Source organism: Lampetra fluviatilis, chromosome 42 (genome assembly GCF_964198595.1).
Source record: "Lampetra fluviatilis chromosome 42, kcLamFluv1.1, whole genome shotgun sequence".
Lineage (NCBI taxonomy): Eukaryota > Metazoa > Chordata > Hyperoartia > Petromyzontiformes > Petromyzontidae > Lampetra > Lampetra fluviatilis.
The window spans coordinates 7984718-8009768 of record NC_136316.1 but is presented as its reverse complement, the minus strand read 5'-3'; the positions used below and the strand labels follow the sequence as shown (position 1 = coordinate 8009768).

Sequence of the window (25051 nt, the reverse complement as noted above, 5' to 3'; positions counted from 1 at the left end):
TGAAAGCGCGCGATGCGGTGACCGTTTTTCTATGTGGCTGTGAGGAATGCGTGTGTGCCGTGTATGCATGTGTGTGTGCGTGTGGGTGCGTGTGTGTGCGTTTGGAACAATCCTCACAGCCACTTGTATCAATTTGTACTGGATGTTCCACTTTAAACTTTGCCAATTATCTTTTCGGGGAAATCCAGGAAGTCGGGATAAAATCTAGGAAGTCAGGATAACCGTGTTACCTGGCCCAGCTTTTTCAACAGGTGCCATGCCATTACAGGAACGACCAATAAGATTAACATAAGATGGTAACCATTACGAATTAATTTGTTCGAATTTATTCTAATTTATATTGTGCCAGTGTGGAAGATTATAGGCTCCATTCATTTTAACTGCTCATAAATATACTCGTTGGAATGGCAGTAGATTCACTCTTCTTACATATTTAGGCTTCAGACTTCACTCTTATTCAATATTTAGGCTTTACTCTTTGGTTCTTTCGGTAAAGTCACGTAGGTATTAAAAATAAAACAAAAAGAGTATGCATTTCTGCAGTCACGGAAGCTTCAAATCAAGATTTAGGCTTTAGTTTTAATTCATGAAGAAGCTCGTTGGTGGTATGCGTGCGTGCGTATGGATGCGTTTGTTTGTACGTGTGCATGTGCACGCACGCATTGGTGCCCGTGCGTACATGTGTGAGTGTGCGTACGTGCGTGCATGCATGTGCGTGCGTGTGTGTACCTATCAATAAGGCTAAAGCAGTTTCGCTGTCGTTCACTTTGGTGAGATCACTACTCGGGTGAGGAGGAAGGAGGATGGCGATCGGCCCCGACAAGACGTGACTCGAGCCCTGTAAATAATCACATTTTTCATTTTGACTTCCTCGTCGGGGAATTTAATCTGGCTGAGTCCCATGACACTGGTGATCAAGCATGGTTGATCGGTTCAAATGGGTTCCCTTTGAGATGTTATTTACACAAATTCTCTGCGCATTCATTCCTTCGTGATTGTTGGAAATTTTTGGTCGCAGCCATTGTGAATGGTTGCTATCCGCGTGACGGTGGAGTTTGTACATGGCATGGTTGGCTACGTACGGTGTGAAAGAAGTTTAAAATACATACATACATACATGTACAGCCATCTACTCATGTAAACAACAACAATAATAATAGTTTGCAGCCGTTTGTAAATCCCCTGCTGATTGAAGGCCTACCAATGCCCTATCAGTTGTCGGGGTTGTTTGACAATACTTCACTGCTGCTAAGTGCAGGTTGGTGGAGGGTTCTAATTCAGATAATGCTCTCCACCAGTGTTATCTGTGGCCGGGAATCGCTGTTGAAGTGCAAAGCACGAACTACTGCACCGCAGCTCGGCCCTTCATATGTACACAGCTACATGACTGTAAATAATGTTATAATTGGTTCTTTACCCTTCTATCTGGCAACAAAACTGACACCTTTTTACAAGGAGTCATGTTTGCATAGACCGCAATACCTGCAGTCATAATACAAACAAAAGAACATAACTCTGATAATGTGCACTGTCCTTGAAGTTGATTGGTCCACACCCGAGACAGCTTTCCTTAGAGCCTAGTCTCATATGGGTTGGACCAGATGACGCCAAAAGGCGCACAACTCAAGGACAATGCACCATCAGAGTATGAGAGCTCGGGGCAAGCATCTACACTATGGGAACCTCATTTGCCAGTAAAAATATGATAATTGGTTCTTTACCCTTCTATCTGGCAACAAAACTGACACCTTTTTACAAGGAGTCATGTTTGCATAGACCGCAATACCTGCAGTCATAATACAAACAAAAGAACATAACTCTGATAATGTGCACTGTCCTTGAAGTTGATTGGTCCACACCCGAGACAGCTTTCCTTAGAGCCTAGTCTCATATGGGTTGGACCAGATGACGCCAAAAGGCGCACAACTCAAGGACAATGCACCATCAGAGTATGAGAGCTCGGGGCAAGCATCTACACTATGGGAACCTCATTTGCCAGTAAAAATATGATAATTGGTTCTTTACCCTTCTATCTGGCAATCAACTTCAAGGACAGTGCACATTATCAGAGTTATGTTCTTTTGTTTGTATTATGACTGCAGGTATTGCGGTCTATGCAAACATGACTCCTTGTAAAAAGGTGTCAGTTTTGTTGCCAGATAGAAGGGTAAAGAACCAATTATCATATTTTTACTGGCAAATGAGGTTCCCATAGTGTAAATAATGTCTCGACCACTATCATTGTGAAGCTTGACATTTCAGATCCAACACTTGTTTTTTTTAAAATCACCCCACGTAAGAAGGGGTGGCCCAGGACTGGCTCAGACATCACTCGCCACTCATGTTGGCTGTGGCCCGGAATCAAATCCAGGTCCGCCGGGTTCATAACACGAACAACACCACCACCGCTGCTCCCTGTATAAATATTCTCTTGAGTCACTCTGTGATGTGTGCCACTTCGTTGAGCTATCATTTGTGGCCATGTTGCTTTTGAAAAGAAGCTAATAGCTTAGTAGGCTTTATCTGGTAAGATAAAAAAAATAGTTTAGCTTTATTTGTATACTTTTTAAGTGATTTGTTTATCCTTTCTATACTTTGCACTCCTATTGTGTTAGTGTATTGTTTGTTGTAACGTTCTGACCCGCCCCTACAGGACATCTGAGAAATAGAGCTTCATAGCTTATCAGATTCCTTCAGGAAAAATACATATTCTGATTCCGAGAAAACAAATATTCTGATGAAGCCCTTTACTTATCCAGAGAAGTCTCACTGAGTCTCAAGGCTCTGTATTCGAGAGGTCTCTACAGTGGAAATATTTGGCCAATCCCATCATCGATGGGAGGAAAGTGGAGTTCGCCGGGGAAGTCCACACAGATGGATCCACAAACCCGTATTTCTGCACTACTGCCGCCGCCTCTGGCCTTTATGCAGCCCGGCGGGTTTGGGGGTTCCACAGATCTCTGCTTGATCGACCAACCCTTGCTTCCGAATCACCGCAACACAGGGGTGTGCCACCACGAGCCCACGCTGTGCTGCATCTGTGATAATAGTGGCAATGATGAGAGCTGCTGCTCAAGTTCAACACGGCGAGTATCACAGCAGTGTGATTACAGCTTGAACACCGCATCAAGCAAAACCCCCTACCCTGACAGCTACTCCACGCTTGCAGCCAATCTGACCGCATGACCACCCCTGTTGCGACCACCTTCCTTCGTCACAATGACAGCTTTCTCATGACGACGCCTCTCAACTGAACAGACCCTCGTGTGACTACCCCTTGCTGGGGCAACCTCTTGCCATGTCTACCTGCCGCACCTCTGATTAGCACAGTTGGCTACGTATGGTATGAAAGAAGTTCAATATACATACATACCTCTCGATTTGTCTCCGCTCTCAAATGTGTCTACCATTCAACGTGACCTAATCTCTGAACGTCACTACCTCCCCATAGCCTGACTGCTGTTCTTCACATGGTGATTGCCTCTAAATGTGCCTACCCTCTCAATGTTATATCATGACCACCTCTCAATCATGAGCACATCCCATCGGGACCACATTCGAATACATTTGCCCTCGGCAGCACGACTGCAGTACTGGACGTCGCGATGCACTCTCCCCACCTTGTGACCATCACCAACACAGGGGTTGGCAACCCCAAAATAACAAGAAGAGCAATCTTTTTCGAATTCGGTAAAAACAATTTTAAGAGCCGCAATGCACGTGAATAACGTGACGAAGCAGTTCTTAAAGAGCTGCATGTGCAGATCCGGAGCCGAAGGTTGCCGACCCCTGCACCAACACGACTCCTCCCCGTCAAGTCGACCTCTCGGCGGCAGTGCCTTCTCCCCTGGCGTCTCCCTCCCGTCGTGGCCCCGTTGCCCGTCGCTCGCCCAAATGATAATCTACGGGCAGTCAAATCCAAACGGAGGCCGGATTGCGACTGAATCCCGCGACGCAATCCGGCCCGCGTCGCTGCTAAGTACATTTGCTTGGCCGTCGGCCAACGCTAAATTCAATCCTTAATGGAATTGTAACGTGTATTTATCTGCCGCGTGGGCGGTGGCGGGGGAGCAGCGCAAGACGCAGAGTGAAGAATATTCGGTTCTTCACCCAGTGCACCAGCGTTTAAGGTGATCGGACTGAGTGATTTGCACGGGGGTGGGGGTGGGTGTTGCTGGTTGAATGGGAAAACTGAGGTTGACTCTGCCGCAAAGTGGTAAGGAGGAATTGTAATTTTGTTTGTCCAAGCGGAGTTTTGTTGAGTTTGGATGAGTGGGTGCGCTCCGACACTGTTCCCAACAATCAGCTCCACAGCCACCAACATCACCTCCACTGTTTAACACGTAGGCTTTCGCGACCAATATTATTCATAATCAACGTTTTTGGGTTTAGATCGCGTTATTTATAAATGTGTCGTAACCCTCCACCACCCGATACGGCCAACGTAACACTTTTTTACTGATTGGCCGTGTCGGGTGGTGGAGGGTTACGACACATTTATAAATAACGCGATCTAAACCCAAAAACGTTGATTATGAATCACCTCCACTATCACCGCCACCGCCAATGTCACCATCAATTCCACTGTCACCACCACTATCACCACCGCCACGATCATCACAACCACCACCAACACTATCTCCACCACCTCTACTGCCATCACCACCTCCACTGCTACCATCATCACCGCAACCACCACCACTATCACTAAGTCATGATCGCGAGCACCGCCTTTGTCTCCCCCGTGCTGGTGTCCTATACAGCGCAACAGGTACTCGTTTAAGGCTGAGTTAACCTAGGGGTGACCCAGGACCAAATTAAATATTCGCCACTGTTATTGGTCTGGAGTGGGAAGCGAACTCAGGTCTTACTACATGTGTGCATCCATCGTATCTCGCCAAACGATATCGTTGCATTACCTACGGGGAAATAGTTTCCGCTTACCGCTTTTTACCTTAACGCAGCACTTTCAGGAACGCTTCTACCGCGTTAAAGAAGGACTTACCATATACAGTAGAGTATGGTCATATATTAGTGTGGCCGATTCAACTCTTGGCACGGATTCGAACCCAATAACCTCGCGGCGAGAAGCTCTGCTGCTGAAACCACGGAGATAATTACTCCCCTGGCCGTGGGGCGAGTGACACAAACCAGCATTGTCATTCACCACGGAACCCGGAGTGACAGAGGGCCTCGCGATGTGGGGCGAGCGGTGCCATCGTTGAGGATTAAAAACGCGACGCTCAGAAATGCCACCGACGTGCGATCGTAATTTAATTGAAAATGAAAAAAAAAAGTCGACGGATGGAGATTATATTCGAGCTTGAGGTGCTTTCGCTGACATTTGATGCGGCTTCGAGCCAGCCGCACCTGGTATCGTTTACGATTAAAAAATCAAAGTTCATGCACAGCTTACGTCGTTATTTAATTATCATATTTTGTTGCTGTTACTTTGGATCGCGATGATGATGTTGATAACATTTGCTGTCAATAATGCGGATGAATCTATTGAATGCGACTTTTGATGGTGGAGATATGGTTGTTGATTTTTGCTGCTCATGTAATTGTATTCTTAATTGATTTTTTTTTGTGTTGGGTCCCTACACCACCCAACATAGCCAAAGAAATTAGTTTGACGAAACTGCTGGTGGGAGTGACTCATAGTTCAGATCGTTATGATATTGATGGTGTTGATGGCATTCTGATGACGAACTTTGATGATGATGATGATGATAATGATGAAATTACAGATGATAATAATGGTTGTAATGAACGTGACAAATAATGATGATGGTATGCTTATTATTGTTGATATCGATAGTGTTGATGGTGGTATAGTGATGATGTTCGTGATGAAAATTATAATAATGAAAATGCAATATGATACGATATAGATTCCTCTCCTCATGTTCCAGTCAGTTCCCTCAACAGACAAGATGTTCTACATCCAGTGCACATTCCCTCTGGACTTTGTTTTGTCTCATAACATGACATTGATGAAACAATTAGAATAAAAATTGTAACCATTAAAATGTTAATTGATAAAAGGAACAGGCTCAGGATAGAGAGGAAATTACGGTCTGGAATTCAAAGGAGAGAGTGTCACTTATGAGACACACAGAGGGGAGAGTGTCTCTACTGACAGTGGAGAGAGTCTCGACTGAGACACGCAGAGGGGAGAGAGTCTCTACTGACAGTGGAGAGAGTCTCTACTGAGACACGCAGAGGGGAGAGAGTCTCTACTGACAGTGGAGAGAGTCTCGACTGAGACACGCAGAGTGGGATGGGGGGGGGTCACGCATCCAAGTGCTGACCTATCCCAGCCACGTGTATCCCGTGTCAAGGTCGTGCTGTGTCTGTGCGGGTGCAGCTGGAGCGGTACAAGCAGGACCCCTCTCCCAGCACGTGCCTGCACTCCGTGTTCCACGTGCACACGGGGGACGAGCTGCTGGACTACAGCCTCTACGGGCACCTGCAGGTGCATGGGAATGCGAGCATGCATACGTCTGTACGTGTGTACGTGCATACGTGTGTACGTGCGTACGTGTGTACGTGTGTACGTGCGTACGTGTTTACGTATGTGTGTGCATGCATCCATGTGTACGTGCTTACGTGCGTATGTGTACGTGTGCATACGTATTGCTCGATCAATGTCTGAACCGGTTAGGGGCCTCTCCCCCAGGTCGACTCAGCCTTAAAAGAGTACCTTGTGCGGTGTGCAAACATTGCCACTAGGGAGACAAAGGTGGGTTATTTTGGCGTGGTGCTGGCAACACCCACCCCATTGTAATAATAATTGAAATGTATAAAGCACCCTTAAACAATCAGGGCGAACGATACCAGCCTTAAAAGGTGTTTTCAAACAGCAATTGCCGCAAAAGTTTGTTAAAGCTACGAGGCGAGTCTTTGTCTCGTTGTGTATATTTGGAGAATGGTGGTACAGAGGTTTCCACACTGCACATTTGAACCCAGTGACCAGGATTCGATTCCCGGCCAGGGATAACATCATTGGCACCGTCTTATCTGAGCCTGTCCTGGCCTCTCCTCTAGGTTGACTTATCCTTTAATTAGTATACCCTGTGCGGTGTGAAAACATCACCACTGTGGAGACCAATATGTCTGAGAAATTTACTGTGCATTGTGTGTATATATATGTATATGTGCGTGTGCATTTGTGTGTACTTGTGGGACAGGTCGCATAGTAGTTTGCACATTGCGCTACGAACCTGGTTACCCGAGTTCGATTCCCATCAGTGACGAATCTGAATTCTTTCTGGGGCTCCCCCAGGTCGACTCAGGCTTATATGATCACTTCCTTAATATATACGTAGAAGTTATTTAGCATCATGCGTAGTCAACCGTGATAGCCAACTTGCAGCAATTGCCCAACAATGAACATTGCGTGGTAGGCGGCTCTATGTACACGTGTGCATATTATATTATTTGTGTATACACTGTATTAATTTACATATACATACAAATACAAAGATCCCCCCATGTAGCCTTAACAGACTGTTGGGGCAAGTGCCCTTAGCGAGCACCTATGAAGGCTGGAATGGCACACGAGGGTGTGGGTGGCCAGCACAACGCCCAGCCATCCTTCTCTGGTGGCGATGTTTTTACACACCGCACCTGGTACTCAATTGAGGCTGAGTCGACCTAGGGGAGGCCCCGGACCGATTCAGATAATCGTCACTGGTGTTGGCCGGCAGCAGTAATCGAACTCAGGTTGCCCGGGTTCGTAGCGCAGCGTGCTAGTCTCTACATTACTCACTTATTAGCACTCCGTCACCTCCTTATCACTCTTCTAACGCTCCTGCCATGGATACTGTTCGCGTGGACTTCACTCGTTGATTCCTCCACCCGTGTTGAGGACTCGGTCTACTACCAGACTGTGTTCAACCACCACTCTAGATAAAAAATTATATGAATAATAATAATGTGTTTTTTGCTTGCAATTTTGGAAAGAGAACCTGTTTGTTTTCATTTAAATGGGAGCCCATCATCCCCCTCTCGTGGCTGATCGCCTAGCCCAGGGGTCGGCAACCACAATAACAAGAAGAGCCATTTTTTTCTAATTTGGAGGGGAAAAAAACCTCAATATTTTAAGAGCTGCAATGCACTTTGTGGTGAATACGAGATAGTGGTCCTTAACGAATAATGTCACGAAGCGATCCTTAAAGAGTGGCTCCGGAGAAAACCGCCTGACCTAATCTATTGTCCTATCATATGAAGTCCAAACACTCACACACATATTCTGAGCCTGAGTCATATTCGCATTCCCAATGTCCAGAACTCATCCCGCCTCGGAAATTTCTATTCGTTCCCCGCTTAAGCAGCGTCTTGATGATTGGTAGAAGGTCACGGCGAGCCATGCCAGTGAAATAGAGTGAATGTGTGTGTTTGTGTTTACATTGTGGGGGGGAGGGGAGCGGCAGTGTAGTGATTAGCGCGGTGCGGTACGAATCCCGCGACGACCCGAGTTCGATTCCCATTCACAACTGATAATGGTGATGAATATCTGATTGGGTCCTGGGCCTCTGCCCAAGGTCGATTCAGCCCTAAATAGGTAACTAGTGCGGTGTGTAAAACATCAGCATTGGGGAGACAAATCTCAGCCTCCGGTTTTTCCTTCCACATTTAGAAACATGCGTTTAGATTATTTTGATTAGTTTGCTTGTTTAAATTTCCATACAACAAACCACTTAGATAAGCTATCATTTTTGGCCAGGTCGCTTCTGCAAAAGATGGTAATAGCTCAGTGGGCTTTACATGGTAAGATTTAAAAAAATGTTTAGTTTTACTTGTGCATGTTTTAAGTGATTCGTTTACCTTTCTTAAGCGTTGCACTCCTATCATGTTATTGTATTGTGTGTTGCTGCAACGTTCTAAACCCTACTGAACATCCTTGAAAAAGCTCATCGGATTCCTCCAGTATAAACACATATTCTGATTGTGTCTCAGTTGGAGTTAGTACCATCTTCACGTGGCAAGTGGTCATTAGCAATGGGGAGACAAAGGTGGCTGGGAGAGAGTGCTGACCCACATTGCCCTCCCATGCACCATGCTGCTCTTAATTGATGTCTCCCCAACAGCACTTATCTCTGAACTCTGTACGGCCGAATGTCGATATATGTCTCTTGATTGGATTGTGTGTGTGTTAATCAACTGCGTATTGTTAACCCTTGCCAGCGAGCTTTGGCCATTCTCAAAGTGCACCTAGACTGGCACCAGCACTACTGTGGTAATGTCATCACTGGCCTAGTCGTACAATGGTGGTTGCATATTGTATGTGTGTGTTTGTACATGCTCAAGTCACCTCGCTGAGTTAACCTGTAACACCTGGATCTGTTTTGTGACTGCCTGCTCACGAGCCTTCATCACTTCATGTGGCCTCAAAGTGTACCTAGCCTGGCACAAGCGCCTTGGTCACGAAGTGACGAAGGCAGATGTTGTTGATGTTGTTAATGGGTGTTTATGTTTGTGTGTCTGTGTTTTTATACATATGTGCATTTGCTTGCATGTGTCGGTATGGGTGTAAATGTTTGTGTTTCTGTGTATGCCTGTATGTATGTGTGTGTATTTGTGAATTAATTGTGGGAGTGGTGGCGTTGTGGTTGGCATGCTGCCCGATGAACCCAGTGACCCGAGTTCGATTCGCATTCAAGGCCAACACTGGTGACGATTATCTAAACCCGTCTTGGGCCTCCTCCCCTAGGTCGACTCGGCCTCACATGAGTACCTGGTGCGGTGTGTAAACATCACCACTGGGAGAGAAAGGTGGTCGGGCGTGGTACTGGCCACCCCACCCCGTCGTGTACCATGCTGGCCTTCATACGTGCTCGCTAACAGCACCTGCCCCAATAGTCTATTAAAGCTATACGGGGGTGCTTGTCTTTGTCAGATCGATGCCCTGTCACTCTTCCTCCTTTACCTCGTTGAGATGACGTCCTCGGGCCTGCAAATCATCTACAACACCGATGAGGTAACGCAACAAACAAAAACACAAACAAGTGACGAACAAAACATTTTACAATGCACTGGGCCACCCATAATGCTTTGAAAAATAAATCAAAACACAGGTATAAGAGTGCTCAACGTGATGATGATGCTGCAGAACCGCTCATCCAGCTCTTGACAGAGCTCCTTCCACGCTTGCTTGGTGAAGTGTAGTTGGCCGTGTGTCAGTCATCCTCTATATTTACAATCCTAGTGCTCAGAGTTGGGCTAGGCCAGGGGTCGGCAATCAAAATAACAAGACAATTGTTTCGAATTCAGTAAAAAAACTCTATTTTTCAAGAGCCGCAATGCAATGTCACCAGGCGGTCCTTGAAGAGCTGCACGCGGCTCCGGAGCTGCAGGTTGTCGACTCCTGGGCTCGGCTGACTGAAGTAAAAAACAATAGTCTGATTATTCTTGTATATTCATTCATTGGTGATTGGGCAGAGCCCATCAGACTCACAGCACAGTACACACAACTCACGGAAGGCTGGAGTTCGGATGCTAACCCGGGTTTTAGTGGTCCTTTGGCATAGTGCTGGCTTTCCAAAACCCATCTATCACAAATCACAGCTGTGACTCTTTCCACGCTTTTCATTTGACCTCTCAGCAAATATAAACTGTTAAAACACACTGCACGTGCCTGATGGTTGCTAAACACTATTTCATGTAACTCTCTTTGTTTCTTTGCACGTTGACAAAATAATCCCCCATGTAGCCTCGACAGATTGTCGGGGCAAGTACTGTTAGCGAGTAGCATCTATGAAGGCCGGCACGATGCACGAGGAGATTGTGTGGCCAGATCCACACCCAGCCGCCTTTGTCTCCCCATTGTTGATGTTTACATACCCCACCAGGTACTTATTTAAGGTTAAGTCGACCTAGGTGAGGCCCAGGACCAGTTCATATATTCGCTACACTTATTGGTCATGAGTGGGAATCGAACTCGGGTCATTGGGTTTGTCGTGCAGCGTGCAAACTACGACGCTACCGCTCCCCATACCCAATGGCGGAGCCAGGATTTTCAGGTAGGGGGGGGCAACCCCTCCAGCAATGAAAAATGATCGGAGTTGTTAGTAAGTAAGGATTTGTCCATTGATTTTTATTCGACGCGTGTGCGGTGATGGCGCAGCCATCGATCGAGGGTCGAATTCGAACCCTGTGTAATCGGCATCGCGCTCGCTGAAGGTGTTTGCCTTCAGGGAAGTCGTGTACTGTATACGCAACTGCGCACAATTCTGAGTCACTTATAACTGCTTTGCCGTTACTTATTGCCAATTATAGACTCAGACTATTGTTCTATCATCTCATAGCGTCCCTGGCACGTAATAATATGCTACACAGTGGCAGTGGGGGTCGCAAAATGCCGATTTATCACTAATAAACCCCAATGATCCGATCGAAATTAGTGATATCGATCGGATCATTGGGGGGGGGGGGCACGTGCCACCTCCCCCCCCTCCCCCACTGGCTCCGCCAGTGCCCATACCACCACTTCGAACAAATACAAATATCCCCCGTATAGCATTCACAGACTTTTGGGGCAAGTGCTGTTCGCGAGTAGCATCTATGAAAGCCGGCACAGCACTCGAGGGGGTGGGTAGACAGCCCCGCGCCCGACCACCATTGTCTCCCCAGTGGCGATGTTTATGTAGTGGTGGTATTGACGTGCGCCGACTGTGACAGTGATGGATCACGGGGCGGCGCGGGGTGCGGGGTTGGGCACGCGTTGTGGGCGTGGTGTGGACGCGCGCGCCGGGAGTGACAGATGACGAGGCGGCGCGGAGTGAGTGGTGAGGCACGATGAGATGTGGGAAAAGAGGATCGTAGCCAGCACCCGGCGATTGGTCGAATAAGTGGGTGCTCGCAGCGACGTCCGCAGGTGGGGTATAAAGGGGGACGCGCGAGAGCACTCGGGGAGAGTTACCCAGTTGAAGACCCGAAGACGGAGCTGAAGACCTAGTGAAGCCGAGTAGCTCAGTGGCGTTAGTCGCCGAGTAGCTAAGTGGATGTTGGTCATCCGAGTAGCTCAGTGGCGTTAGTCGCCGAGTAGCTAAGTGGATGTTGGTCATCCGAGTAGCTCAGTGGGCGTTAGTCGCCAAGTAGCTAAGTGGGTGGTTGTCACCCGAGTACTAAGTGGATGTTGGTCATCCGAGTAGCTCAGTGGCGTTAGTCGCCAAGTAGCTAAGAGGATGTTGGTCATCCGAGTAGCTCAGTGGGCGTTAGTCGCCAAGTAGCTAAGTGGGTGTTTGTCACCCGAGTACTAAGTGGATGTTGGTCATCCGAGTAACTCAGTGGGCGTTAGTCGCCAAGTAGCTAAGTGGGTGTTTGTCACCCGAGATACCAAGTAGGTGTTAGTCACCTGTAACCAAGTTGATAAAATAAAGAGTGTGTTACCCGTGAAGTCGTCTCCCGTGGAGTTACTACATTACAACTGGCGTCAGAAGTAAACCTGTCTTCAAGAAGTATGGACACAAGGAAGACTACCCGTACCCACGAGCGAGGTCGGGATGACGACGGCGTACCGGGGACACCGACCTCGGGAGTAGAGGACGAGGAGTTGCCGCCGATGCAGCACTTCGCGGTGATGGCCGACGCTCCGCTTGCCTCCGACACCGGCCTCCAGGACGCGCACGCCCGCTTGGCGGAGTTGCTACTCGCCGCCGCCGCTGTCTTGGCCGACATCTCCGTTCCGGCGAGCGGAAAAACGGCTGCGGGGGTCGTGGAGGAAGCGACGGTGGAGGATTCCCGCCAAAGGGCGCTTCGCGCCAAAAGCCTGGAAGTTGTTGCCGTTTTTGGGGGGCCGCCACCGATTGGCGGGAAAGACGGACGCCACGTGGCCGGACACCTCCGCGCAGCGCAGCCCACGTCATCGGCGCGCGCCGGAGCCCTCCATTTTGCGCCTGACAACCGAGCCGACATTTTACACAACTCCAGCGGAGCGCGGGAAAATCTCTCCGACGTCGACGACGATCGGGTCCTCCAGCAAAGATTGCCCGCGCTGTCGGCGTTCAAGGCGGATGGGGGCGACTGGGGAGCCTTCCAACGAAGGTTCCTCGCTCATCAGGAGATGTCGGGGTGGTCCGACACCACTGCCCTGCGTGCGTTGCCAGCGATGCTTGACGACGACGCGCTTGCAGCCTTCACATCTGCTGCAAGGTCGTCCCGCTCTACGCTCCAGGCCGCACTACACCTGATGGCGAAGGTGTTCGGGCCGCCCTCCACGTGCCGCCACCAGTTCTACGATCGGCGGAAGGTGGCTGGGGAAACGACGCTAGCCTACCGCACGGCACTGCTCGCCTTGGCGGACGCGGCTTTTCCCCGCATGGATAAGGAGGGGAAGGACGCCATGGTGACGGAGCAACTGCTGGTGTTGGCCCACGAGTTGGGGGTCCCCATCAACGTGGCAGACGAGATGGAGATCTGCTCCCTGGCGATCGCCACGAGCATTCACGCGTACGAGGTCCTCAAACGCAAGCCGGGGGTCGTCTGCAAATGGCCGGGGAATGCGGCACTGGCCGCCACGATCGCCGAACCTCAGCCAGCTGCGGTGCAGGAGCGGGCCTTCGCTGCATCGTGTCCGGGGGAGTGGAGAACGGGGGGTCGTTCGCCCACACGTTCGCCCCGCAAGCTGGAGCAACCGAAACCTACGACGTCCGTCGTCTGCTACAACTGCGGCCTTCGGGGTCACGTCGCAGCCGGGTGCCGGGCCCCGCGTCCGCGCACCGCAGGACCACGTCGGGACGACGACCAGGGCCACAAGTCATCCCAACAAAACCCGGCAAGTCGCGGCACCTCACACGTTCGGTCCACAAACACGGCACATTCGGGTCGCCGCTTCGCGGTGGGGGGTTCGCGGCTGGGTGCCGAGGGTTCAATTCGGTGGGGGGGGGTCCAAACGCGGCCCGCAAGCAGTCGAGTGGTCCGAATTGGCCCACAGGATCGTGGCTGCGTCAGCCGGGTCGTCCGTGGTAACGGGGTTCATTGACGGGGTTGAGGTCCGGGTGCTTGTTGACACGGGTGCGTCGGCCACCATCATCTCGGACCTTATTTATAACATCCTTCCCGTCCAAAGTAGACCCCTTCTGCCGGTAGACGTGCCATTTTATGCGGCGAATGGGGGATCCCTGGGGATCATCGGCCAGATTCGGGCGACTATTTGCATTGGGGACATTAAATTAGCGGGCCCTATTTTTGTATCATCATCGCTGGCCGTTCCCTGTTTGCTAGGTACGGACTTTTTGTCAAAAATGCCCATCAAAATTCTTATTGATCAGGCCTGCATAGAGCTTCCGTCAGGTCGGCGGGTTGCCTTCTTGTCGAGCCCTATCAAAGTGCGCACGGTTTGTGCGACGGTGCAGGCGCTGGCGACTCACACTGTACGGGTACCCCCGGGATCGCAAATGTTAGTACCCCTTCGGTTCAGGAAGCCACTCGAGGTGGGTGCGGAGGCACAGGGGGTGCTGTTGGGGCCGTCAAACAGAGCCAGTAAGGGCCTCGACTTAGCGGTTGCTCAAACCATGGTGAGAGGGGACAGTGAGCCGTTCGTAATGGTCCTGAATACGGGGTCGCGGCCGGCCGTAATTGCGCAGGGAACGGTGCTGGCTCACGCCGCGCCGCTGCCCGTTGAGGAACGGCTCGTGGCTCAAGCAGATTTTACTGTCGAGTCGCATCCTCAAAGTGATGAGGGGACTGAGTGGTTGGACTCGCTGTGTGCGGGTTCTGCTAACTTGTCCGGGGTGCAATTGGGAGCATTGAGGGGTTTGCTCATCGAGTTTGCTGACGTGTTCAGCAAACATAAGTACGATATCGGCTGCACTGACCTGTTGCGCCACCACATAGCTACAGGGGACGCGGCCCCTATTCGTCAGAATCCTTTCCGGCTCAGCCCGGCCGAGAAGGAACATGTGAAATCGGCGGTTAATGATATGTTGGCGGCCGATATCATTTCGCCCTCTTCTAGTCCGTGGGGTGCTCCTATTGTCCTAGTAAAGAAACAGGACGGGTCCTTGCGGTTTTGTGTCGATTTCCGCCGCTTAAACAAAATCTCGATGGCGGATGCGTATCCGCTCCCCAGGATGGATGAGTCGCTGGATGCCTTGGCGGGAGCGCAGTTTTTTTCCACACTCGATCTGCTTTCTGGATTTTGGCAATTGCCACTCGATAACGAGTCTAAACCTAAAACTGCTTTCCGCACACCTGGGGGCCTTTTTGAATTCAACCGTTTGCCCATGGGCTTACATTCCGCTCCCGCCACGTTCCAGAGACTCATGGAATTGGTTTTGTCGGGCCTCCAATGGGATACCTGTTTGATTTATCTTGACGATATTATCGTCTTTAGTCGGACTTTCGAGGAGCACCTCCAGCGACTGAGAGCGGTGTTCCTCAGGATGCGTTCCGCTAAGCTAAAATTTAAACCGGCTAAATGTTTTCTGCTTCGGGAATCTGTCAGGTATTTGGGCCATATCGTGAGTCGTTCAGGGATCTCGACGGACCCTGCTAAGACGCATTGCGTCAGCTCATGGCCAACGCCAACCTCGGTCACGGAGGTTCGTAGTTTCATTGGTTTTGCCTCCTATTACCGTCGTTTTGTCAAGCAATTTGCCACCATAGCCAAGCCCCTGCATGCTTTGACGGCTAAGGGTGTGAGGTTTCACTGGGGGGCAGAGGAGGAGGATGCGTTCTGCTCCCTCCGTGACGCTTTGGTGCAGGCTCCCCCCTTGTGTTACCCCGATTTCACACAACCGTTTTTGCTTGACACGGACGCCAGCAATACGGGTATCGGGGGGGTGCTCTCACAGTTGGTCGGGGGGGTTGAACGGGTGGTCGCCTACGGTAGTAGGGTTCTTTCCCCCGCAGAACAACGCTATTGCGTAACTCGTCGTGAATTGTTAGCCATTGTGTTTTTTACACAGCAATTCAGGCCGTATCTTTACGGCCGTCATTTTACGGTCCGGACGGACCATGCGGCTCTACAATACGCTATGCGCGTGGCGCAGCCATCGGGCCAATTGTCCCGATGGTTGGAGGTCCTTCAAGACTACCAATTCACGACGATTTACCGAAAAGGGTTGCGGCACTCAAACGCGGACGCCTTGTCGCGGTTGCCGCCGTGCACGGACTGCACATGTTTGTTGGGATCAGCGCGGTGCAAACCCCCGGTCGCCGGCGCCCCGGGAGTTGCGCTCGCCGCCACTGACACCCCGGAAGAGGACGCCCCCACGGGGAGGGATTCGCTGTTGTCGTTGCCCCTCATTGAGTGGGGCCGCCTCCAGATGTCCGACAGCTCCCTACTTACGCTGCGTCGGAAAGTTGGCGCTCCCGAACAAGGGGAGGCGCGGGTCGGTTCCTGGGTGTGCAGACAGGGCCTGTTGATGAGGTGGGACAACATGTCCCAGCGTCACGTGCTCGTGGTGCCTGTTGCTATGCGGGGTAGGATTGTTCTGGCAGCTCATGAACGGCTCATGCATCTGGGTTTTCACAAAACGCTCGCCCTAATCCAGCGAGACTATTATTGGCCGGGGATGGGTAACGACGTGGCGAATATTCTTAAGGGATGCGTAGAGTGCGCCAAAAGGAAACCGCCACCATTGGCGGCTAATCCACCGCTGCAATCCATTCAGGTTTCGCGTATAAACGAATTGGTAGCGTTGGACATCTTGGGGCCCTTTCCGGTTACACCAAGGGGAAATAGGTTCCTGCTGGTTGGCGTGGAATACTTCACCCGATGGCCTATGGCATGGCCGCTCGCCAACCAGTCGGCTGCGGCGGTGGCGGACGCCTTTGTCCAGGGTTATGTGTTGGACAAGGGCGCCCCCGAACGCTTGCTGACGGATCAAGGGAAGAATTTTTCGAGCGTTTTGTTGCGCGAGGTGTGCGACCTGTTGGGTACAAAGAAAGTGCGTACTTCCCCCTACCACCCGCAGACTGACGGGATGGTTGAGCGTCTGAACAGAACGATTACGTCTATGTTGTGCCAACAGGTCTGCGACGATCAGGTTGATTGGGACTTACAGGTGCCGGGGGTACTCGCGGCCTATCGAATGGCCCCTCATGCGGCGACAGGGTTTTCCCCATTTTTTCTTATGTATGGGCGGGAGGCCGATCCGGCCATGGACGTCCAACTGGGGATTTCCCAGCCACGTGCAAAATCTAAATTGGCAGACCACATCAAATTTAATATCGCCAAATTGACTGAAGCGCAGGAGGGGGCAAGGTTGAATTCGCGGTCGCGGCAAATTGCAAACGAGAAATTGCATGAGCGGAGGGTGCATACGCATGATTGGAAACCAGGCGATAAGGCCTGGCTGCATTGTCCACATGCACCGTTGGCTACGTCCCCCAAGTTGTTGAGACCTTGGAGGGGACCGGTGGAAATTGTGCGGGTTGCACGGCCCCAGAGTATACAGATTAAATGGGGGAAACGCCGTTGGTATGTGCACCCCTCCCGACTGAAGCCCTATGCGGCACCGTGTGACCCCGTTCTGTGCCGTGACGACCGGGCGTGTGATGTGACCGTCGACTCGGGGAGGGAGGTGTCGCAGGCTGATCCTCACGTGTCTCCACCTGACCCACCCCCAGGTGCCTCGGGCTTGACGGCTGCTGACCATCGAGAGCCTGAACCCCGGGGCACGCACGAGTCCTCGATGCCTGGCCGATGTCTTCCTGAACCGCCGGCACCACCGGACGTTCAACCGCGTCTGGTGCCGTACGACGGACCGGCAAGGCGGACTCGGGCTAGGTCTCAACAATTTTCATGAGGACGGGTTTTTTTTTTTTGTGCTCTACACCGAGCTCGCCCGGTGTTCCCCTCTGCCGGGATAATGTCCCGTTGTAGGGGCGCTCGGAAGAAAAGGGGACACTGCACGAGTCGAAAGAAAAAAAAAAAAAATTTCCATTTATTTTTTTTGTATACACATTGCTATTGTCACTCGCCGGTTTGTATATATTGTTCTGTTGTCGCGGTGGCATTGGTTGAGGGTTGCGGATGGTGGTGTTCGCGTCGTGTTGTGTTGTTAGCTTAGTTGTTGTTCTTGTTGTTGTGTTGTGTTACGGGGCACACAGGGAGGGTTTGTAATTTTTGTAGCAGCCGGGGCGGCTGCGAGCTATGTGGTAGGGGGTGATGTAGTGGTGGTATTGACGTGCGCCGACTGTGACAGTGATGGATCACGGGGCGGCGCGGGGTGCGGGGTTGGGCACGCGTTGTGGGCGTGGTGTGGACGCGCGCGCCGGGAGTGACAGATGACGAGGCGGCGCGGAGTGAGTGGTGAGGCACGATGAGATGTGGGAAAAGAGGATCGTAGCCAGCACCCGGCGATTGGTCGAATAAGTGGGTGCTCGCAGCGACGTCCGCAGGTGGGGTATAAAGGGGGACGCGCGAGAGCACTCGGGGAGAGTTACCCAGTTGAAGACCCGAAGACGGAGCTGAAGACCTAGTGAAGCCGAGTAGCTCAGTGGCGTTAGTCGCCGAGTAGCTAAGTGGATGTTGGTCATCCGAGTAGCTCAGTGGCGTTAGTCGCCGAGTAGCTAAGTGGATGTTGGTCATCCGAGTAGCTCAGTGGGCGTTAGTCGCCAAGTAGCTAAGTGGGTGGTTGTCACCCGAGTACTAAGTGGATGTTGGTCATCCGAGTAGCTCAGTGGCGTTAGTCGCCAAGTAGCTAAGAGGATGTTGGTCATCCGAGTAGCTCAGTGGGCGTTAGTCGCCAAGTAGCTAAGTGGGTGTTTGTCACCCGAGTACTAAGTGGATGTTGGTCATCCGAGTAACTCAGTGGGCGTTAGTCGCCAAGTAGCTAAGTGGGTGTTTGTCACCCGAGTACTAAGTGGATGTTGGTCATCCGAGTAACTCAGTGGGCGTTAGTCGCCAAGTAGCTAAGTGGGTGTTTGTCACCCGAGATACCAAGTAGGTGTTAGTCACCTGTAACCAAGTTGATAAAATAAAGAGTGTGTTACCCGTGAAGTCGTCTCCCGTGGAGTTACTACATTACATTTACACACCGCACCAGGTACTCATTTGAGGCTGAGTCAACCTAAGGTAGACCCAGGACCGGTTCCGATAATTATTACTGGTGTTGCCCGTGAGTGGGAATCGAAACCGGGTCGCCAGGTTCGTAGCTCAGCACGCTAATTGCTACTCTACCTCTCCCCACGACACACATACACACACAGTTTTAATTTGAAGCAACGTGTAATGGCTTCATTTGTATTTGAAGAGCGATATATTCTGGTAAATAGAGGAGATGGGTGGTGGTGGGTCACGAGTAATGGCGTTTGCGAAAAACGCTGCCACAGTGAATCGTTTGGACCGCCCACCTTACCTCTATTTGAGGCCCGTTTGGATTCACTAATTGACACGAGCCTGCAGTCTGCAAGATTTATGCAAGCAGCGTTCAATATGACCAAGCTTTGGAACAGTGCTGCTTAATAAAAAAAAAACATGCCGTCACACGTGACAATCTAGGAATGTACATCTCATCCACTTTATGTGGAGTAACTCAAAGACTGCCAAGCAGCATTCATGTTATATATAGACGTAATGTTTAATAGTCTCACCATACATCATATTGTTAATGTTAATGTTTTTTTTTATATAAATGTGTTTAATTGCCTCTGTGACGCAGGTTTCTCACAGGACTGTCACCTGGTTTTATATGAACGATGTCTGCCAGACAATGCATGGGATAACATCGACACAGAGAACATCCACACAGAGAATATCCACACGGATAACATCCGCAAGGAGAACATCCACATTTTAGAGACCTATCGTTGACCAAAGGAGGGCACCCAGGTCACTCTTATAAACAGGACTATCCTGGTCTCTTAGTTCTCGTCTGATTAAACAAAATATGATTAAGAAAAATACGTGGGTCTCGGGCATGATAACGTCGTTACAAGGTGACAATGGCCGATGGGCAAAAATAATAACATAGTGGCAGCCAAGGGACCGCATGCGTCAAAGAGGACATTCACCGCAGAAATGGAGCAATGGAATTAGCTCGCGTCGAGGAGCCACGTGTTTTGTTACATCGCAGGAGCATGAGAGATGGCGACAGCTTGGGGGGGAGGCCTTCATCCAGCAGTGATGATGCACCTATCCGCTGCCGGGCAGCAATCTGGATGAAGAGAAAGCCCCTGCTCACTGTCTCCTCCATCCCATATGATTCCTCCACTCCACCCCCCCACACCTCTCATTTAACCCCCTCCCCCGCCACCCCGTGCAGGTGACGTTTGTGCAGAACCTGGTGTACTGCGTGGAGCGTGCGTACCGCGTGCCCGACTTCGGAATGTGGGAACGCGGCAACAAATACAACAACGGCAGCACGGAGCTGCACGCCAGGTGGGACCGGGCTCACCAGGGCCAGTTCAGTGGCCTGGGTCATCAGAATATGTATTCATACCGAATAAATCTGATGAGTTGTAAAGCTCTTTTTTGCAGATGGCCAGTGGCCAGTGGCGCATCAAGGTTGGGAGGCGATGGGGCCAGTTACATCCCCCCCCCCTCCTGTGAACATCACAACTGGTGTTCTTTTGATAGTTGCCATGGGGAATACATTGACTAATGGAGGACCCCACTTGAAGTGTAGGACATGTCAGGACCACAACCCCTGGAGAAGTGAATAGTTTTGCCACTGCCTCTAGCAATGCAATTGCATGGAACAAGTTTGGTGGAAATCTTCTTTAATTTGCACGGATTTAACTGGATTGAGATTAAGGTTCAGTTACAACCAACCACTGATTTTAGGTCTGGGTTAGGACATAGTTCTGTAGCATTAATCATTGATATTGGCCTACTTAAGCAGTTGGCTTTGGATCTTGATTATGAATGATTTTGGACCTGGTTTTGGCTTAATTTAGATGGCTGCATTAGGGCCTGGTTCATGGCTGGTTTAGGGGGTCATTTCGGGCCTATTTTAGGGACTGGTTCATGGCCTAGTTTAGTTCTGGCTTAGGGGCTAATTTAGAGGTCCCAAGATCAAATCCCTCAAGTCTCACACACTTGGTATACAGCTCATCTGGTTGAGGGACGCAGAACCCCTTAGATTTTAATTAAACAATGCTTTCTCAAATGTTCTAAGTTAAAATTATACATGTAAAGAGTTTCTCCATGCTCTCACCAATGCTGGTGGAAATTGGATATTCCTTTGGCAAGGGCCAGGCTACCAACAACACAATGGCTCCTGACTTCCAACGAAGTGGTTTTAATTTTATCAGGGGGAATGTTCCCCTTGGGATTTGAACTCATACCTTACCACTTTGCCTCAGAGCCACCACCTCACCAGATCCGGACAATATAAGTCCACACACTCAATGTATGCTTCACATCAACATCGTCATCATCATCATCATCAACCATGATTGATCAATCCACTGCTAAATGAAGATGCACGCATGCCTTTTCATGATAACATAAAGAAAGAAAATAAAAACGTTGCTAATTGAGTGGACTCCTCTCGTTGTCCCTGCAGTTCTGTGGGCCTTGCCAAGGCCGCGCTGGAAGCCATCAACGGATTCAACCTGTTTGGGCCTCAGGTGATGTGTGCAGAGCAATGGCCATTGTACACGTGGCAGTGGAAGCTGTTTGGGTGTGTGTGGGTGTTGCTTGCGTTTCGTGCCAAGACAATTAGTTAATTAATCCACTGAAAAATATCACTGAATTCTTATTTTGTGGCCGCTGGAAAAAATGGTAGCCATCTCCACATCCTGCCTCCTGAAGGCTGGAAACCCTTCTACGAGCCACACCCAGTTATGACGTGCCTGATGATGCCAATGACGTCTCCAAGACCAGGCCATCACCTCCCGTCCAGCAACTACATGAGAGAACGGCTATTTTTGTGTGATCCGATTAGTTAAGTAAATCCAACCGATAATCAGGAGCATAATCGTGTACTTTTTATTTATTTGAGCCCGATACAAAGCACGAACCACACCAAGGGAGGGGTGGAGGAGTACAGAAATTATGTGGACTGAAACCCCAACTCGGTGCTCCTGGGTTCTGGGAAAGGGAGAAGGTTGGGCTCACTGCCCCACTCACACAGCGACTGTGAGCAGCAGGAGCATAGGCTTTTTATACGGTGAAGGGAAGGTGAGGCAAGAGGAACAAAAGTCAAGAGAAAAAGGGGTGGGGGGGGGTAATCGACTACTTAAAAGAGTCGGATAGTCCAGCTCTACTTTGGTTGCAAAATGTTTGGTTTTCAAACCGGACTGTCCGTTAATCGACCTTGCGGTACAATACTCATTCGATGTCTCTGATTTGACGACAAAACACCACGCTCTGCACGGGTCCAAAGTGCGACCCACATAGCGGAGCATTGCTCGCCAAGAACATTAAAGCTACACAATTTCGTTAAGGCTGCACCAGGACACATGGTCAGTTGGCAGCCGTTCTCTCTTGGCACGTGACTAGCCGCCAGAGCGAGAGCCACACTGGGTGTAGTGTGCAAGGACAGACCCCGTTAAAATCAAGCCCTGTCCATGATCCTCCATGTTGGTGCAGAATGAGATTTATCAGTGTAAAATTGCAATGTTTCATCAAGCGGATAATCTCACCCCCACCCTCCTCCACCCCTTGCCGCTTTTGTCCGTTTATTTGGGAAGAGGAAAGTTGGCAACCCTAAGCGTTGCTGCCAAAGCAATCGCCCTTCCCTCATTCGCTGTCCCATTCGCTCATTTCTCGAGCTTAATCCCCAATCTCGCCCTCCAAATTCACCAGCATGGATGTCGCGTACGTAATCTCATCGGGGTATCTCTGCTCTAACGAGGAGGCGTTCGTATCACCGTTTCAAATACACGAGATGAGCATTACATATTGGGTTGTAACTACCGCCTGCTGTTAAGCGCGATATCCGACGTTTCTCTTCGCATGATGGAGGCTTCTCCAGGAACTAAAACTTCGGGACACAATGCCGAAACGTGTGTGCCATGAGCCCGAATACACGTCGGAGAGCAATATAACAAAACCGCGAAAACCTCAAAGCAGTTACACTGCAAGAGTCTCCTTGCTTATCTCAATTGAAGGTTCTGCGCCAGTGGTGGGAGTTCCCCTTTCAAATGGTGGAACGCGTGCAGAAGTGCATGCAGATCAACATTGCAGTGCAATGTATGGGTTTATCTATTAATATCGATTCTTAATCTCATGACACGTGCATCGAATTGCGTGCATAAGAACGTTTTTGAATGTGTATTTGTCGTATGTAATGGGGGTCAACATCACCCCTGCAGCCATTAGAGGCAGATATTTCCTCATCGAGGGCAGCCATCCGTCAACCTGACGCGACGGCCAAGAGGAAAGAAATATCCAAAAAAGTTCAAAACAAAACGATCCAAGTAATTTGATATCGTAGAGTGACATTAAAATGCCACGTTTTTAAGAACCATAGTTTCTAAATAAAATAGTTGGCGCGTGTGTCCGGAAAGCCCAAGGGACTTTTATCGGAGAATTAATGGTTTTTAAAATTCAGTCTGCAATAATGACGGTGTAATTGGACTCGCGTGTGGCTGCGATGGGCTTTGTAACATGACTTTAATTGCCAGCGTCATTATAATAATTGAGTATTATTCCAGTTGTCATTAAGCAAGGCAGACTAAATTGCTGATGTATGCTGCAGTGACAGATCGAGACAGATATGCTTACAAATGTAATAACAATGATTAGATCAGCAAATAGGGTAAAAAAGCAAGTATGCTTGTGCAAAGAGGTGAACAACTTATATAAATGTGAGCGAGGGTGTGCAGTAATTGTTTGTATGATGTACAAGGGCGAGTGCAAAGTATGTGCCCTGACACAGAGAGTGATGAGTGGCCTAGATGGAGTTGCGGTATTGCTCCACGTGGTCCGCTTGGTACATCATCATCATTATCATTTTCATCATCATGGAGATCATCGTCTTCATCGTCAATATCCCAAAACCTGCGCCACGGCGTCGAGTTGTTAACTACCTCGCCTGATATGCAAGGGGTCGTGCCCGACACTGATGCCTGTATATTTGGAGTTTTACATGTTCTCCCCGTGGTCGAGTGAATTTTTCTTCTTGTCCTCCGGTTTTTCCCTGTACATTTAGAAACATGCGTTTAGAGTATTTGGCTACTGTAAATTTCCACTTGATGATAAGCCTCTTTGTTGAGCTATAATTTGTGATTAGGTAGCTTCTGAAAAAGAGCTATTTAGCTCAGAGGGCCTTGCCTGGTAAAATAAACTGTTTAGTTCGGAGTCGTAGTTGTTTAATCGCCACCCATAAGAACGTTTTGTCTCGCTACTCGATGCACCCGCACACCACTTCATCGCCGCTAGGAAGGCAGTGGGGGGCACCGTTGGATTTTAAAACATTTCTGCAGGATTTTCTTTGGATGTTGTCAGTTTAAAAAAAAGAAAATTTCAGGTAATGTTAAACGTGAGATTATTTCAGGTACGTTACATGGGCTACAAAAAAAATGGATGGGTCAATCATTATTATAATGCCCCACTGCACATCAATAAGGCGTCTCCGAGCGCTCTATAGAACGTCAAATGTACACGCATGGCCAACACATTTAGTTTTGACTGACCAAGCAATGAACTCTGGACATTTTTAATAAGCGCTTATGTTATAATGAAGGCCACTGACTAAAATCAAGGAATGCCATGGTAGAAGCAGATAGCCAGCTCACCCTCTGTATCTGCACTCTACTGTATTAGAGAGGTGGATATTTATGTTTTACCGTCCTGCGGATGGTGGGCCCACAGGACCGATGGTGGGCCCACAGGACCGACCATCCACAGGATAAAGGCTGAGGGGTGGCTGCGATGCCAGTATGGCAGGGAGAGGGATGGTCTCAGACAGACTGGACCTTGGCGATGAACACTCGCTATTGGGACGTGGAATGTGACGTCACTGGGGGGGAAGGAGCGCTGGTGAAGGAGGTGGAAAGGTACCGACTAGATATAGTCGGTCTCACAGTGGGTGTAGTGCTCGACAGAGTGCCGCCTACCGACTCTATAGTCTTACTGGGCGACTTCAATGCTCACGTGGGAAACAATGGAGACACCTGGAGAGACCTGATTTGGAGGATGGCCCCC

At 49.9% G+C, this 25051-nt stretch overlaps 1 protein-coding gene across 4 annotated transcripts in view; it reads left to right on the top strand.

Moving 5' to 3' along the window:
- LOC144946688 (phosphorylase b kinase regulatory subunit beta-like) overlaps nt 1-25051 on the top strand; it is a 146675-nt gene that overhangs the window by 34965 nt on the left and 86659 nt on the right. For 2 of the 4 annotated variants that reach the window (XM_078875773.1, XM_078875774.1), the window contains exons 5-8: nt 6371-6508; nt 9905-9985; nt 20220-20335; nt 21465-21528. In XM_078875773.1, the coding sequence (XP_078731899.1) occupies nt 6371-6508; nt 9905-9985; nt 20220-20335; nt 21465-21528 (399 nt within the window). The remainder of the gene's footprint in view (nt 1-6370; nt 6509-9904; nt 9986-20219; nt 20336-21464; nt 21529-25051) is intronic. The other 2 variants (XM_078875776.1, XM_078875775.1) reach the window with 1 other exon arrangement.